Below are 18289 nucleotides of genomic sequence, written 5' to 3' on the forward strand. Positions count from 1 at the left end.
AACCATGGTAAAAAAACATTTAAATAGATGGAATCAGAAACCACTCGTCCTTCAAATTCTGCTTCTCCAATTTGGGACTTCCAAGCACTCAGGAAGAGCAAAAACAAGGGGGATCAAATTGTGGTTTCTTTCATTTGCATTTTCTACCCACTGGACTGGTGGTGTGACTCCACTGCAACAGAGAAGTGAAGAGGACAGGAGACGGCCCCCATTGGAGAGGGGACGAGGCGTAGACTCCATGTGTCCAGGAGCACCAGGCTGGAAGGAGTAGGTGGAGATGGTGGCCATCTGTCCCAATCCCCATTCCATCCTCCACCATCTGGGTGCAATTTTCTTTCTTGGAAGACCCCAAGTGTGGGATAGACGGAGCAGCCCAGCAGAGCCTGATGCCCCCCTAAGATTTCAGGGCAGGAATTAGAGATTCATGCCAGGCTGCGTTTCCCTTGATGGTAGAGCAGCCACTGGAGCTCTGACGTGACTCCACCGTCCCTGCTCTGTGCTGGGAGGGCAACTCTCGCAGCCCTGGCTGTGGCTGCCGACTCAGCCCTCCACGCCAAACCTCGAGCAGGGAGTGGGGCACAGCTGGAAGGGGGACTGGCAAAGCCAGAGCAGGTCCAATCCTGGGGGCTGCTCACAATTAGAAATCATGTGACTCCACTCCCACGCCTGGCTCTCTATGCACTGTTCATCACCCCAAGTTAAGGCTCCAACCTCTCCGAAGCCCCTGACATTATCACTGGGACCTCTAGATACCGACTCTTGCCTGTCACCCCCACTGGCCCTTGGTCTGCCTCAGCCCCAGGAAGTACATTCCAGTTGGCCTGTCTGGTGGTAAGCTGTCCTTTACCTCAGTCCTCCAGTATGAGTCAGGGTCAAGTTGATTAAAAAAAATTTTTTTTTTTTTAAATTACACTTGTTATCTTAACAGAAAGAATTTAGGAGAGGGGATTGCTTAACCAGGTATTGGAGGACTGACCCGCTTTGGCAGACACACTAAGCACTGCCTTTGGCTGGCTTCCAGTTTCAGGGTCTCTGGACCCCCGAGGCAGACACAGCCCTGTCCTGCTGGTCTGTAGTGGTCATACCTCTGGTTCCGTGGCTCCATGGGTCACTCATATTTGGCAACAGGCATCTTCCTTTCTTGTTGGTCCTAAGCAGGAAGGCCTGGCATGGGGTCCATCTGAGCCTGAACACTGAGAAGCCAGTGCTGTGTCTGGGTCTCAGGGTACAAGGGTGGCCACGGAGCCTCCCGCAGACTGTCTGGCAAAGGTTTGGGAAAGGCGGTATTCTCAAGAGGGTTACAGGGCCTACAAGTGCTCTAGCACCAGACTTGCAAGCCCTTTCCACGTCCTCTCTGCTCGGCTGAGGCTCCATCTAGCTCAAGGAGCCAGGCCGACCTCCATTTCCCAATGAGGACCTGGTCTCAACAGAGGGTCAGGGATCCTTGTGCTTACCTGGACCCACATCAGGACGGGAGAGGTCACTGTCAGCCCATCCTCGTGAACGTGAACTCCACCCTGAGTCCTACAAGGAGAACAAGACAGAGTGCTGGACAGGGCCTTGGGCGGGGGCCCGGTGGGGACAGACCCCGGATCCCTCCAGTGGAAGGAGAAATGCCCCTTCCCCAACCTCGGTGGGAACTCTAAATTGAACAAGACTGAACAGTGCTGGCAAGATGGAAAGAAAAGTCCTGGAAATTGCTCAGGGGCGACAATTCTCAGAAAACACCAGCAAACACAAGCCTTCTAAATATGAGAGGCTCACCCTGGAAGGCAGGCATGGTGTCACTCGGTGCTGTGGCCGTGAGGGAGCTAGGGGGTGCAGGGTTGGATTAAAACCTTCCCAAGCCCACTGGGCTTGGAGAGGTAGAGGGAATGTGCTACACAGAGGTTCCGTGTCTGCAGGAAAAGTTCTTCGCTATTAGACCAGGCAGTCCTTGGATTGCAAGCCTGGAAAGTTGCCTGGACCCTCTCCCTACCCTCACCCCCCATACGGCCCTTGTGCAAATAACTGATTTGACAAAACCCAACCCTTTCAATGATAAGTTTATCTTTATTTTTAAAGATTTTATTTATTTACTTGAGAGAGAAAAAGAGCACAGAGGGAGAGGGAGAAGCTGAGCAGGGAGCCCGACACAGGGCCTGATCCAAGGACCCTGAGATCATGACCTGAGCTGAAGGCAGATGCTGAACTGCCTGAACCTCCCAGGAGCTCCTCAATGACGAGTTTAAACAACAACAACAACAAAAGGGCGCCTGGGTGGCTCGGTTGGTTAAGCGTCTGCCTTCGGCTCAGGTCATGATCTCAGGGTCCTGGGATGGAGCCCCGGGAGTCCCTGCTCTTCTCCCTTTGCCTCTCCCCCCACTCATTCTCTCAATCTCTCTCTCAAATAAATAAATAAATAAAATCTTTAAAAAACAAACAAACAACCAGGCTCAGAATCCATAGCAAGATACTGTGAGATAATCATGTGCTCCAGACATTCTATTCCTAATTATCCAGCCAAGGGAAATGAAAGTTTAAGTTCATAGACAGGTTTGTACACAAGTTTCCACAGCAGCCTTCTTTGTAACAATAGAAAATGGGAGTCAACTCAGGTGTCCCTAAGCCAGTGAGTGGATAAATTGTGGGGTGTGTGTATGTGTGTGTGTGGTGGAGTACTAAACAATAACAACAACAACAATAATAAAGTGAACTGTTGATACACACACCAACAGAGATGAATCTCCAATGATCATGCTGAGTGAAGGAAGCCAGGCAGAAAAGAGCCCCTATGACATGATGCTGTGTCTATAACGTGCTAGAAAGCGCAAATCCACCTGCTGTGAAAAAGCAGGTCAGTGGTTTCCTAAGTCCAGTGGGGAATGCAAAGGGACACAAAGAGTCTTTTGGGAGCCACGTAGACAGTCTGAATCTCAATTTTGGTGGTACTTCCCCGGCTATAGGTCTGCCTCTATCAAAATGCACTGAATTGTACATTTTAATGGATGTCCTTTTTATTTTTATTTTTTATTTTTTTAAAGGTTTTATTTATTTATTTGACAGAGAGAGACAGCCAGCGAGAGCGGGAACACAAGCAAGGGGAGCGGGAGAGGAAGAAGCAGGCTCATAGTGGAAGAGCCTGATGTGGGGCTCGATCCCAGAACGCCGGAATCACACCCTGAGCCGAAGGCAGACACCTAACTGCTGTGCCACCCAGGTGCCCCTGGATGTCCTTTTTAAAAACACAAATTATAACAAATAACAGTGACATTTTAAAAAAGATACTATTAAGAAAAAAGTGAAAAAGAGCAACAAACTTTCCTATAGACCAAAAAACCATCAGAAAAAAATGTTGCCTTTACAAAACACATGATAATGGCAACCAAACAGTTCACCTGTATTTAACTACTTAAAATTGGCAATTTCTGCTAGGAGGCAAGGCTGGAGCTTCCCACACCTGCCAAAGCCCCAGCCCCAAATGGTTTCACAGAAAAATGCTCCCAAACCTTTAAAAAAAACCAAGTATTTCTAATATTATTTAAATTGTTCCAGGGCACCTTGGAATTTTCCAATTCTTTTTATGAAATAAATATAAAATCAATACCAAAACCTAACACATACTGGACCAAAGTACAGGCAACAAAAGAAAAAATAGATTAAATAGACAATCAAAATTTAAAACTTTCGTTTCAGAGGACCATCAAGAAACTGAAAAGACAACCCACAGAAATGGGAAAAAAGTTTTGAAATCGTCGGTCTGATAAGAGGCTTGTATCCAGACTATCTGAAGAACTTTTACAACTCAGTAGTATTACTACTACTACTACCGTTGAAAAACGGGCCAAGGATCCAAGTGGACATTTCTCCAAAGAAGTATACACGGGGCCAAACATCCTCAACATCACTGGTCTTTAGAAGGATGCAAATCAAAACCACAACAAGCTACCATTCCATGCCCATTAACACGGCTCTAACCTATAATCAGAAGAATAGCAAAAGACAAATGTTGGCAACATGGAGAAATTGGAGAAACTGCAACCCCCCTCACCAGCCGTGGGAATATAAAATGGTACCGTTGCTTTGGAAAAGTCTGTCAGTTCCTCCAAATGTTGAACATAGAGTTACCATAGGACCCGCTCATTCCACTCCTAGGTATATACCCAGTGGAAGTGAGAACACACGTCCACACAAACACTTGCACACTAGATTTGTCAGCTCGGGCTGCCGTAACGAATACCACAGACGGAGTGGTTTAAACAACAGGCATCCATCTTGTCACAGCTCTGGAGGCTAGAAGCCTATGATCAGGGTGCTGGCAAATTTGGTTTCTGGTGAAAGCATTCTTCCTATGTGCAGATGGCCACCTTCTTGCCATGTCCTCCCACGGCCTTTCCTCTATGCATACTCAGGGAGCGAGAGAGAGACAGAGAGAGAGAGAGAGAGAGAGAGAGGTATCTTCCTCTTATAAGGACACCAGTCCTATTGGATTAGAGCCCCACCCTTATGACCTCATTTCCCTTAATTACTTCCCTAAAGGCCCTATGCCCAAATACAGCCCCATTGGAGGCTAGGGCTTCAACATGGTTTTTCAGGGGGCGGGAGGGGGACACAATTTAGTCTATAACATCCATGAATGTTCATAGCAGGATTATTCATGATAGCCGAAGACTGGGCTATCTGCCAACTGACGTAGGGGTAAACAAAATGTGCTACCAGCCACACAATGGACATGATTGAGTATGTACAGAAAGGAACCAAGTACTGATCCCATACAACATGAACTTTGGAAACATTACGCTAAGTGAAAGAAACTTCTGAAAATTACCACATATTGCATAAATCCATCGATAAGAAATGTTCAGAATAGGCGAATCCACAGAGACTGTGGTTGCCAGGGCTGGAGGAGGGGGCATCGGGAGGGACTGCTAGTGGATACGGGGCTTCTTTTTGAGGAGATAAAAATGCTCTAAAATTGAATAGTGGAGATTGTGACACAGCTCGATGAGTATATTAAAAACCACTGAACTGTACATTTTAAAAGAGCGAATTTTTTGGTATATGAATCTATCTTGATAGAGCTTTTTTTAAAAAAAGAAAAAAAAAGATATGATGGGGGGATTAATTTCCATTAATTTCCACGGCTTGACACAGTTGAAGGTTAGGTCTCACGTAAAGCATCATCAGCGGTGTGCTGGGGACCAGGAATGCGGAGTGCGGGGGGGCTCTGTTCCCCACGGTGATTCAGGGACCCAGGAGGACAGGGGCTCTTCTCAGCTTCCAAGTGGTTTCCGAGGCTGCCCTGGACACTCGCATCCAGCCACAGGACCCCGGAAGGCACAGGGCAGAGGATCACAGTGGGGGTCGTATGGTCTCATAGAGAGGCCTGTTCAATTTCTCCCATGTTCCGCTGGTTAGGACTCAAGTCACATGGCGAAAAAAATTGCAAGGAAGGCAGGATGAGAAGGAAAGAAGTCTGGTAGCACTGGTCAATCACTACAAAAGTCCCCATTTACATTAGTAAAAAGATACGACAGTCAGAAGTTTAAAATGAATTATAGGTACCAGGTGGTTTTGCCTTGTTACAGACCACTTCACAGCTAAGTGACTTAAACTACTAAGCTCATTGCTCACAGTTCTGTGGGTCCCTGGGCTGGGCTCAGCTGGGCTCCCTCTGTGTGTCGGCTAACAGTAGCTAGAGGCCTAGAGGGCTCTGCTTCTGGGGGCCAGCTGCTGCTTCTCTTAGTTGGGAATACAGGCGTAAGGGCCACTCATTCTCCAGCAGGCTGTCCTGAGCTTGGTCACGTGGTGGCTGGGCAGGGTTCCAAGAATGAGAGCAGACGTCAGCAAGGCCTTCTTGAGCTTAGGTCTAGAAGTGGCACAATGTTACTTCCCTCATGTTCTACTGGTTAAAATCCACAGGTCAGGAAATGACTCCCATCTCTTGACTGAAGGAGCTACAAAGTCACATTGCAAAGGGCCTGGGTGTAGGGAGGGGTGGGGAAGAATGGTCCTTTCTGCAACATATCCCAATGTGCACGATCCATATGTCAACCATATCAAAACCTATGTGAAGTATTCAAAAGAAGCCTGGAACAAATGCAACAGACAAAACACATATATTGATAGGAAAACTCAATCACATAAAGTTGCCCATTCTCTGCAACTATTAATTTATAAATGTAATATGATATCAATAAAAATATTAACAATTTTGCTTTCTGGAACTTTAAAAGCTGATTCTAAAGTATATATCAGGGTGCCTGGGTGGCTCAGTCGTTGAGCATCTGCCTTCGGCTCAGGGCGTGATCCCGGCGTTCTGGGATCGAGCCCCACATCAGGCTCCTCCTCGCTGGGAGCCTGCTTCTTCCTCTCCCACTCCCCCTGCTTGTGTCCCCTCTCTCGCTGGCTGTCTCTCTCTGTCAAATAAATAAATAAAATCTTTAAAAACAATAAAAAAATAAAAATAAAGTATATATCAAAAAAGGACAAGAGGGGCGCCTGGGTAGCTCAGTCAGTTAAGTGTCTGCCTTCGGCTCAGATCATGATCCCAGGGTCCCGATATCAAGCCCTGCATCAGTCTCCTTGCTCAGCGGGGAGCCTGCTTCTCCCTCTGCCTACCGCTCCCTGCTTGTGCTCTCTCTCTCTCTCTTACAAATAAATAAAATCTTAAAAAAAAAAAAAAAGAACAAGAATGTCCATGGACACTGTAGAACAGTCAGAGGGGACCAAAAATTCTAGATATTAAATCATATTATAAACCTGGAATCACTAAAACAACACATTACTGGCTCATGAACAGACCCTCAACCAATGCAACAAAAGAAAATGCCCAGAAATCGACCTAACCATACACAGAAATTAGCATAGAAAGCTGACATCTCAAATCAGTGAGGTAAAGACGGGCTTCTAAAAATATGGTATTAAGACAACTGGAAGTCATCGGGAAAAAACCGGAGCTGGATATAAACGTCATGCCATACACCTAGATAAACTCCAAATATTTTTATAGAAGAAAACTGAAACCCTTCAAGAACTAGAAGAAAACGTAGGTGAATTCCCTCACAATCTCAGAATGAGGAAGGCCTTTCCAACTGTGACTCGAAATCTGGAAGCAACAGGAAAAGACTGAGAAGTGCAGTAGCACAGGAAACAAAACCCCGTGCTGTGTGCCACCACCCACACGCAATTCAAAAACAAACAAAAATCTGAGAAACACATTTGCAATTCATTTAACAACAAAGAGCTCATTCTTCTAATATATGAAAAGCACCTAGAAATAATCAATCCAACAGAAAAATGGGCAAAGGTCATGAAAAACAACTTCGCAGAAAAAAAAAAGTTCAAGTAGCCCTTCGACATTTGAAAAGATGCTCACTTTCATTCATAATAAGAGAAATGCAAGGTAGATCCCCATAGAGATACCATTTTCACCTCTCTGGCTGGCAAAGAGCAAGACTCTTTAACAGCCACACTGCCTGGCAGTGCTGCGGGAAACAGACACTCACAGGCAATGCTGGTGGGGTGTAAATCAATACAATTCCTATGGGGGGCAGTCTAGCCATATCTTTCGAAATTATAAATCTATTTGCTCTTCGATCCAGCAATCCTATTTACAAACTTTTTTTAAAAAGATTTGTTCATTGGGACGCCTGGGTGGCTCAGTAGGTTAAGCATCTGCCTCCGTCTCAGGTCATGACCCTAGGGTCCTGGGATCCAGTCAGGCATCCAGATCCTTGCTCAGCGGGGAGCCTGCTTCTCCCTCTGCCTGCCATTCCCCCTGCTTGTGCTTGCTCTCTCTCTCTCTGCCTGACAAATAAATAAATAAAACCTTAAAAATTTTTTTAAAGTAATAAAAGATTTATTTATTTATCTGAGAGAGAGCGTGCATGCGTGTGCGAGTCGGGGGAGAGGCAGAGGGAGAGAATCTTCAAGAGGACTCCCTGCTGAGTGCAGAGCCTGTCCTGGGGCTCAACCCCATGACCCATGAGATCACAACCTGAGCCAAAACCAAGAGTTGGATGCCAACCGACTGAACCACCCAGGCACCTCCTATTTCCAAACTTCTATCTTACAGATAAACAGGCACATGTCTGTAATGCCATATGTAAGGTAACTCACACATCATTTTTCACTGCAAACAACCCAGAGCCCTTCAATTTCATGTACACATCTTATAAAAAACCACAGAGGGGTGCCTGGGTGGCTCAGTCAGTTAAGCAACCAACTCCCAGTTTCAGCTCCGGTCATGATCTCAGGGTCGTGAGATCCAGCCCTGGTCGGGCTCTATGTTCAGCAGGAAGCCTGCTTAAGATTCTCTCTCTCGGGGCGCGTGGGTGGCACAGCGGTTAAGCGTCTGCCTTCGGCTCAGGGAGTGATCCCGGCGTTCTGGGATCGAGCCCCACGTCAGGCCTCCTCGGCCATGAGCCTGCTTCTTCCTCTTCCACTCCCCCTGCTTGTGTTCCCTCTCTCCCTGGCTGTCTCTATCTCTGTCAAATAAATAAATAAAATCTTAAAAAAATAAAAAAAAAAATAAAAAAAAAAAAGATTCTCTCTCTCTCTCTTCCTGGCCCTCTGCTCCTCCCCCCACTCAAGATCACAACCTCTCTCTCTCTGGAAAAAAAAAAAAAAAAAGAACACAGAAGCTGTATGTACTAATGTGGAAACACAGCCTAATTATTGTGAAATGAGTAAAGCAAAGTACACAATGGTGNGTACAGTAAACTTTCTGATGTGTGAGTCAGGGAGAAAATAAAAATATTCACATCTGCTTATATTTTGATAAAAAACACTGGAAGGCTCTCATCTATGGAACATAAGAACTAGGATGATCGGTAGGGGAAGAAAGGGATAAAGAAAGGGGGGGTAATCAGAAGGGGGAATGAAACATGAGACTATGAGAAACAAACTGGGGGCCTCAGAGGGGAGGGGGGTGGGGGAATGGGATAGGCCGGTGATGGGTAGTAAGGAGGGCACGTGTTGCATGGTGCACTGGGTGTTATATGCAACTAATGAATCATTGAACTTTACATCGGAATCCGGGGATGTACTGTATGGTGACTAACATAATATAATAAAAAATCATTAAAAAAAAAAAAAGAACCCGGAAAAGGGGAGAGTATCCCGGATCACCCAGGTGAATCCAGTCACAGGGGTCCTCACATAAGGGAGAGGCAGGAGATTCAGAGTCAGAGAAGGGGGTGCGAAGACGAACACAGAGGTCACAGGGGAGAGAGGACACAACCCTGCTGGCTTTGAGAGGAAGGAAGGCGGTCACGAGTCAAGGAACTCAGGCCACCTCTGGAAGGTGGAAAAGGCAAGGAAACAGATCCTCCCTGAGGGCTTCTAGACGGAACTCCCCGTGCCAGCCCCTCGATCCTAGACCAGTGAGACTTCTGACCTCCAGAACTAAGTAAGAAATTTGTGGCATTTTCGGCTAAAAAAACAAAACAAAAAAACCCAAAAAACACTGGAAGGACACACAAAAAACTAATGAAAGTTTTCTGTTGCGGGGGGAAGAAATGAGATTACGGAGAGATTAAGACTTTTCGCTGCATGCCTTTTGTTTCTCTCAAATTATGTACTAAGTATATGGGATGCCTATTAACAAAATATCTGTATTAAAACAACAACTTTGGAAAATAATATGTCAGTTTTTTAAAAATCTATCATACAACTTAAGCATTCCTGAGTAGTTCACTACCAAGACAAATGAAAGCTTACGTTGACACTAAGACATCTAGTTTCATAGCCTCTTCATTTATAATAATAAAAAACTGGAAACAATCCAAATACCCCTCATCAGATGAATGGATGAAACAATTGTGGTCCATTCATACAATGGAATCCTACTGAGAAATTAGAAGAACGAATTATTGATACACGTAACGACACAGACAAATCTCAAAATGATTATACTAAGTTTAAAAGTCAGATTAAAAAGAATATATAATTATGATTCCCTTTATATAGAATTCTAGAAAGTGCAAACTAATCCATAGTGATAGAAAACGGACCAGTGGTTACCCAGGGGCTCAGGGTATGGAAGAGGAATAAACTCAAAGGGGTACAAGAAACTTTTGGGGGATGAGAATGTTCATTATCTTGATTCTGGTGATAGTCTCGAGGAGGAACATCCATGTCAAGACTTACAAAGTTGGGGTGCCTGGGTGGCTCAGACGGTTAAGTGTTTGCTTTCAGCTCAGGTCATGATCCCAGAGTCCTGGGATAGAGATCCTCATGGGGCTCCCTGCTCAGTGGGGAGACCGCTTCGCCCTCTCCCTCTGCCCCTTCCCCAGCTCACGCTCTCTCAGGTACCCTCTCTCTCTCAATTAATAAGTAAAATATTTTTTAAAAACTTACAAAGCTGTACATATTTTATATGTTCAGTTTACTGTACATCATTTATATCTCAACAAAATTGTAAAAAAACACAGTGGGGGAGGAATGAACTGCATCTGTATATATTTGGTTTGAAAGATCTTAAAAATGTAACTGGGTAAAAAAGCAATACTAAGCAATACTGTATTTTGGGTATGGGTATCTTTTTTTTCCTAATGGAGAGGACTGATAGACTCATTGAGTCGAAAGAGAGAGTGAGGTAGAATTTAAAAATTTAAAAGAACAGAAATCATATGAAGTGTGTTTTCATACTATAATTAAAGATTAAAGTACAAATCCAGAACAGAAAGATCACTTTAAGATCTGGAGATTAAGCTATATCCTTCTCAATAACACGAGTCAAAGACGTCTCAAGAGAAACTAAAAAAATACTTTGAACCAAATAAAAATGAAAATATAACATCAAAGTCTGTGGTATACAGCAAAAGCAGTGCTTAGAAGGAAGCCTATAGGATTGAAATGCATATATTAGAAAAGAAGAGTTAAAATAAAAAATCTAAGCTTCCACTCCAGGAGAGTAAAGAAGAGCAATGCTATCTTAAAGCAAGCAGAAGAAAAGAAACACTAAAAATGAGAACACAGATCAATGGGAAATGAAAAGATGAAAACAGAGAAAATCAACAAAACCAAAAGCTGACTTTTCAAAAAGATCATTAAATGGGTAAACCTCTAGCCCAGCTAACCAAGACAAGAAGAGAGAAGACACCAATGATCAATATCAGAAATGGTAGAAGTGTCATCACTATTGACCCCACAGACACCAAAGGAAAATAAAGGAATATTATGAACAACTCTGCAGCCATAAATTTAATAGCTTAGATAAAACAGGACAATTCCTTGAACGATACAAACTACCAAAACTCAAACACACACGGCCTGCAGTAATATCAACTACAAATGCAAGATGGCTTCCCACCTCAGCTCAGAGGAGACACACAACGTCATCAGCAGTGGGTGGTGCACAAAGAGCCAGCAGGGAAGTAATATCTTTTTTTTTTTAAGATTTTATTTTTAAGTAATCTCTACGCCCAACAAGGGGCTCGAACTCACAATACTGAGATCAAGAATTGCACACTCTACCGACTGAGCCAGGCAAGCACCCCAGAAGTGATGTCTAAAACAGTTGTGGAGGGACACTTCCGCCAGGGCCTCTCAGAGCCACCTCAGAATCAACAAGCCCACAGCTGAATGGACTGAATTATATCTTCCCAAATTCATATGTTGAAGTCCTAATCCCTAGTACCTCAGAACGTGACTGTATTTGGAAAAAGAGCCTTGAAAAGGGGGCAATTACCTTACAAGGAAGTCATTAGGGTGGACCCTAATCCTGTATGACTGGTGTCCTTATAAAAGTAGATTGGGACACAAATAACACAGTGGAGGCACCAGGGATGCAGGGGCAGAGGATGACCATGTGACAGGCAGCAAGAAGGCAGCCATCTGCAAAACAAGGAGAGAGGCCTCAGAGGAAACTGACCCAGCCAGCACCTTGATCAAGGACTTCCAGGCTCCGGAACTATAGGAAAATTAATTTCTATTGTTTAAGACACCCAGTCTGTGGTATTTTTTTCTGGCAGCCCTCCCAAACTAATTCAACAGCTAAACTCATGATCTTTCTCCCCAAAACCAACTCTCTTCCACAGTCTACCATCCATCCATCCAAAAAGCCAGCCAGAAACCTCACCTCACATTCAATTCTGCCCCAGGCCCCTGTCAATTTTACCACCCAGCTCTCTCCTCCAAGACTCCATAATTTCCCATCCAGAAGATCTAGAAAAACCTCCATAGTCTCCCAACACGCATTCTGACCAATCCCCAACTGGTCTCCCCCTGCACCCAGAGAGATCTTTTCAAAACACAAATACAACCGTGTCACACCTTACCCCCATCCTTATGGTCCTTTAGTGGCTGTTCATAGGTATTGGGATATAGACAAACTGTGTACCAAGGCCTATGTGACCAAGCCCAGCCTCCACCTCCCTCTCTACTCCCCAGCCACACTGGCCTTCTTCAATTCGCTGAATAAGCAGTGCTCTTTCTTGCCACGGGGCCTTTGCACACACTGCTCCTTCTTCCTGGAATGCTCTCTCCCTTCCATCACCTGGCAAACCCCCATCACTCAGACTTTGGCTAAAGCACTACTTCCTTAGGGACTCCTCCTGACTGCCCCCCAAGTCTGGGTCACATTTCTTTATAATAAACATTTGGAGAAGTGAGTTCCTTTCCTATAATGGCCTTCTCTGAGTCTATAATCAAATATTCTTTTGTGAGATTCCTTGATTGATATCAGTCTCCCCGACTCAACAGAAAGCTCTGGGAGAGTAAGGACACATCTCTGGTTCACCATCAAATCCCAGTACCCAGCGTGGTGCGTGACACAAAGCAAGTCTCAACAGATACCTATTGCATGTATGGATGACTGAGTGTGTGGTATTGGGAAGGAATGGAGAACACATTCAGGGCACAGGAAAAAAGGCTGCTGAGAGGTCTACCAAGACCACCATGCCTGCGGTTTGATGAAGCCACATCTACAGATATGAGCTCTTAGGTTATTGGATGCAATTCCAATGTGGTAGTGGGGGGGAGGGGATGGTGGTTCCCTACACACAACACCAAGCAATTCTCAGACACCAGCAGACGGTCTGACATTATCTACCAGGAGACAACATCAAATTCCACAGGTTAAGAGGTCGGTCCTACAACACTGCCCTCCCCACCCACTTCAGATGCCTGGCACAAGCCCTAGGCTGTTGCCTGTGCTTCTGAGCAACCAGCTACAAACTGTTGGTTCCAGTGGCCTTAGGTTCTTTTAATTTGCTTGAGCAGCTCACAGAACTCAAGGAAACTTGTACTTAGGTTTACCAATTTATTAAAGGACATGATAAAGGACAGGAATCCACAGCCAGACGAAGAGATACATAGGGCGAGGTATAGGGAAAGAGCAAGGAGCTGCCATATCTTTTCCAGGCAAGCCACTCTGCTCAATTTCCACATGTTCACCAACCCAGAAGCTCTCTGAACCCAGTTCTTTTGAGTCCTTATGAAGGCTTCATTACATAGTCAGGATTGACTAAGTCATTGGCTATTGGCCTTTCAAACTCCAGCTGAAAATTCCAACCCTTTAATCACATGGTTGGTCTTCTTGGCAACCAGCCCCTACACCTGGGTGGGGTCCAAAAGTCATCTCCATTAACATAAAAAAAGACACCTTTATGACTGTCAACACTGGGACCTTCCAAGGGTTTTGGGAGCTGTGAGCCAGGAACTGTAGATGAAGACCAAATGCATGTGAGAAATATATTCTGGCCATCTGAATGACCAAATATGTATTTCTCACAAATCACAATGTAACACCAGAGTAGTGTAGTTTATGAATGTAAAAGGTTGAGGGAGGACCCCAAAACCAACCCCCCCACACACATACACATATAGGTACCTACCCATATTCTAGAAGGTCTCTGTCAAAATTCACACTGTCCTCATAGAACACATTCAGTTCTGCATCAACAGCAACAACTTTCACCTGGAAGGCATTTTTTAAAGTGGTGTATAGAAGTTTCCTCAGCTTCTACAACTGGTCCAGGGGTAGGAATGTCACCAGGTGAAGCCCAGCACCCTAGTGAGTGGCTCAGCCTGGAGACCTTCCAGAAGGCTGGGGTGCATCGCTGTAACCATGGCAACAGAGGCCTCCTCTGCGCACATGCCCAAAAAGCAGGCAAAATGAAGAGTCTGAGGCAAAGTAGAAATACCCATACAGCTCAAGGAATCTTTGCCCGCTAAACGACCAAATCCAAGACCTCTAGAACCAAATGTTCATAGATGAGCTGATTTCCGAACTTGGCAAGGAGGTCTCGTAAGTCCTCCAGGGGAAGGAATGAGAGGCAGCATTTGGAGATGCCCCGAGGACCCTGTCTGCAGGGACCTGAGAGACCAGACGAGGTCCCTGGGCTTTTCCCATAGGCCATGATCATGGTCTAGGGCTGCACGGGTCTGGATGGAGCAGACCTCCAAACTCTGGGGCACAGCTCCTCTCTCGGACAGATGGCACTGAGACCCAGCAAGGCAACCTGACTGCAGAGTCCCACAGGACTTTCTGGTCAGGGATTGGTCTAAGCCTGCCTCGCTGACCCACGGTGGAGATCGGCAGAGATCGTGGGGTTTGACTGCACCTGTGCTGATTTCTTCCCAAGTTAAGGAAAAGGAGCCCCTTGGCACCCCACACCCAGTGTGAAGGCATTTTGACTCTACTCTCCTGTCTGCAGAGCCCTGGGAGCAGTACAGCCCCTCCTGGGGCCAGCAGTGCCGGGTACATTGACCTGGGCATGCTGGTGCCAACCCAGGGTGGAACAAAGTTCATGCGTATATCGTGCCCATTCTAACTAAAAAAAGTTTCAAGCAGTGATCTGGTTCCAGGTCACTGGTTATGCCTGTGTGCACGGCTACCCGTTTGTTTGTTCCCGAGTCTTACGCGGCCGGGTTCCTTCGGGTCCCTGTCACTCAGCGCCCACGACGTGCGAGCGCTTCGGGACCCCGGCAGCTCCGGGCACTTCCCGCTACGTGCCCGCGGGATCCGCCGGGGTTGGGGGAGGGGGCGCCCACCCTTTCCGGGAGGGCCCTAGTCCAGGCCGGGTCGCGGCCGCATCTGGCGGGCGGGCGGCACGGGCAAGACAGGACGGGGCAGGGGACCCGGGCGCCCCCAGTAAGCCCGGGAGGGAGGCGCGCCGCGACTCGGCCCAGGGTTCCCCGCGCCCGGGTCCCGCCAGCCCGCCCGGCTTCGCGGAGGAGGCGGCCTGCCCCGCCTGTACCCAGGGCCCGCTACGGTACCTGCTGCGTGCTGAAGTCCCAGCCCAGGCAGCAGGGGCGAGCGGGGTGCTCTGCCATGGCCGCGAAGGGTCCGGGGGCGCGTCCGTCCGTCCTTCCCACGGCGGCAGTGTCGCCGCGCTCCAGCGCCCAGAGACGCCGGGCCCGCCCCTCGCCCCGCCCGGCTGGACTCCCGGACCCGTGTCACCCGCGGGCTTGTGCTCTGGCGCCGCCTGCCGGGAGACGGGACGGGAACGAGCGTCCGGCCGGGCCTTTGCCTTCCCTACGTGCCACAAGACAGGGACCCCCCTGCACAGCTCTCTGTCCCCACCCCTCTCCTGCCCAACTACCCAGCCACATGTGCTCTCTGCACAGGTCTTGCCCTAACGCGGCCTGGCTTCCCGCGGGGGAAGTCTGGGCCAGAGATTGCACCTTTAACCTGGCTTAGCCCTACCTGTCTCTCTTGTGGCCCTGAGCTTGGAGACTTCATGGCTGCCTCTTGGGTACCAAGGCACTCATGCTGGTGATACGGAGGTCACAGACAAATGTACCCTGGGGCTGCAGAAACTGGGCTCCAATGGTCCCTGTCATGTCCCAGCAAATCTGAATGATTACTCAGCTCTGACATGTGCCACATCCCACCTCTGTATTTAAAATCAGAGCTCCCCATGTTCTGGACAGAGAGCTCATTCATTCCTGGGGTCAGCTGGTATTGGTAGTCTGATGTGTGCCAGCCATGGCGACGGGGGCATGAGAAACAAAATCAGACCCACTCCCTTTCCCCCCTGGAACCCAGGACACCTTCTCCTCCCCACATTCCACCTGGATCTGTCCTTCTTGTCCCTAGGACTGACTTCTTGCCAGAAGCTCTTCCAGGTGAGAGGCTCCTCCCAGGGCCTTCCCAGCCCATCAGAGCTCAGAGCCCCTCTCATACTTTTGCAACGGTCTGATCACCTGGCTGTCTCTCTCGCTGAACTTGAGCTGCCTGGAGCCCAGATGCTCCTCTTAGCCCGAGGTCCGGAGATCAGTGGCAGAGCTGGGCCCAAACACCAGCAAGTTTGACTCCAGAATCTGCATGTTGAAGCACTAAAATAGACAATTTTCTGAGCAGTCTTGTGAGAAGACCCGTGGCAAAATACAAATGTCTCTGAAGGCCAAGGCCGCTGGCTCTTTCTCAAGTTGTCTCCCAGGGAGTCCTTGTCTTGTTCAGGGGGTCCTTTCTCTGTGGGCTGTGGCACCTACCCCATTCTGGTGACTGATCCTTTCTTTTGATGTAACAGCCCTTTCACTGTGGCAGGAGAAGGCTGGAGGTCTGAGAGCCCCTTCGCCTACAAACGGAAGCTTCCCACCCACGACTTAACCCATTAACAAGGACTGAAGACAAAGTGTAATTCCAAGTTGTCTATGTCTCTCAGGTTGTTGTCTCTGTTGATGCCCTGAAAAAGCACACCCCCAAGTAGAGGTGCTTACGGGGGACCCTGAGGAAGTGCTGCCAAGGCTTGAGTGAGGCTAGACTCTTGCTTATTTTTGCTCCAAGGCTGAAACTGGCTCTCTGCGCGCTACCAATTAGAGAGCCCCCGCACCGACTTGGGAACAAAGCAGAAACTGCCTCGGAGATGTCTCTTCGCAGTGAGCGGGATACCCACAGTCCCCAGCAAAGCTCCTTCTCTCATCGGGGCCCTAACTGATACCCTAGCCTGAGGGCAAAGCCAACCCCGCCCCCGAAAGTCACGTGATCAGATTTGCATAATAGGAAGATGCTTTGTGGAGAATAGGGGCAAAAGGCAGGAAGGGAAAATGGAGCAAAATGGGGTTGCAGGAGGCCCGAGGTAAGGCAGAGGTGCCGAGGATGGAGACAGCAAGTGGAGTGGCAAGATATTCGGGAAGCTCTGGGAGCCACGTGGACTGGGAGGGGGAGGAGTCAAAGGCAACGTCCGGTTTCTAGTTTAGGCGACCTGGTTGGTTAACTGTTGATGCATAACAAAGCACCCTGAAACTTGGTGCCTCAGAACAATAATCGTGTAGTGTCCCTCGCTTGTCAGCAGGTCAGCAGGAGGCCGAGGGGGCTGTCCGCTGATCCGCTGATCCGCGCTAGGCTCAGGTAGAGTGCTTCTGCTTCACATGTCTCTCATCCTTCTCTTCCTGGGACCAGCAGAGTACCCCAGGCATGCTCTTCTCATGGAAGCAGGGGAGCAGAAGAGGGCAAGGGCAAACATGTGAGGCCTCCGAAGGCCTAGGTTTGGAGCTGGCGTGCTACATGTCCTCCTCTGTGCCACCAGCCAAAGTCTCATGGACAGCCAAAGCCAAGTGGTGGGGATGCAGGGAAGGTGAAGAACTGGAGCCACTGATGCCATCTGCCACAGGCCCCCATCGGACAGAGAGTGGTTCCATTCTCTGAGTTAGGAAACGTGGGAGGAGAAGCAGCTGGGGGAGTGCGGAAGATGGGGGTATTAGCCAGGACGCTGTAGGTCTCAGGTGCCTGGGGGATGTCTGGGTGAAGACACTGAACAGGCAGTTGGATATGTGGCCCGCAGCTCAGGAAAGAGCTCTGGGCCAAAGACAATGAGTTGTGAGGTATTAGGTCCCAATAGGAGTGGGCTAGCTTGTGCAGAAAGGGCTCAGAGTGGGACAGATGGAGACCACCAAAGGGAACTGCAAAGGGCAAGTCAAAGATGAGGAAGAGATCATGAGAGAGGGCTGTGGTGGAAGCCAATGGAAGAACATTTCTGGAAGGGGCGGGGCTCCACAGGGCTAAATGCTGCATGGGAACCTGTCCCCTGGTTTAGCAGTAAGGCCATTGAAACCTCAGCAAGAACAGACTCAGTGGAGTCTTAGTTTTCTGGTACTTTTTAAAATTTGGCACTGTTTTTATGGCTTCTTCATATTGCTATAGGTATACTTAATTCCGTGGTTCCCGAACGGTGGCACGTGAACTGCTAATCTGAGGTAGTCCGCAGCTCCAACATTATTAGATTGCGCTACATTGCTTTCTATGATATCACGTCCCGTATCTTTGCAGAGCTATGTCCTCAGCAGTTGTGGTGAGAAGCAAGTGCTGCAGGGAAATCAGGGCGAAACAGAAAATAAGGACAGCAGGGTCCAATCCGAG

The 18289-nt window shown here is 47.8% G+C and overlaps 1 protein-coding gene across 2 annotated transcripts in view; it reads right to left on the reverse strand.

Moving 5' to 3' along the window:
• XYLB (xylulokinase) overlaps positions 1-15337 on the reverse strand; it is a 53063-nt gene extending 37726 nt beyond the window's left edge. For both annotated transcript variants that reach the window (XM_002914643.4, XM_034662233.1), the window contains exons 1-3: positions 15205-15337; positions 13821-13903; positions 1455-1524 (exon numbers count right to left, since the gene is read on the reverse strand). In XM_002914643.4, the coding sequence (XP_002914689.1) occupies positions 1455-1524; positions 13821-13903; positions 15205-15261 (210 nt within the window). In that variant the 5' untranslated portion in view covers positions 15262-15337. The remainder of the gene's footprint in view (positions 1-1454; positions 1525-13820; positions 13904-15204) is intronic.
• Between the last annotated feature and the right edge of the window lie 2952 nt (positions 15338-18289).

The sequence above is a fragment of the Ailuropoda melanoleuca genome, chromosome 6 (genome assembly GCF_002007445.2).
Source record: "Ailuropoda melanoleuca isolate Jingjing chromosome 6, ASM200744v2, whole genome shotgun sequence".
Taxonomy (NCBI): domain Eukaryota; kingdom Metazoa; phylum Chordata; class Mammalia; order Carnivora; family Ursidae; genus Ailuropoda; species Ailuropoda melanoleuca.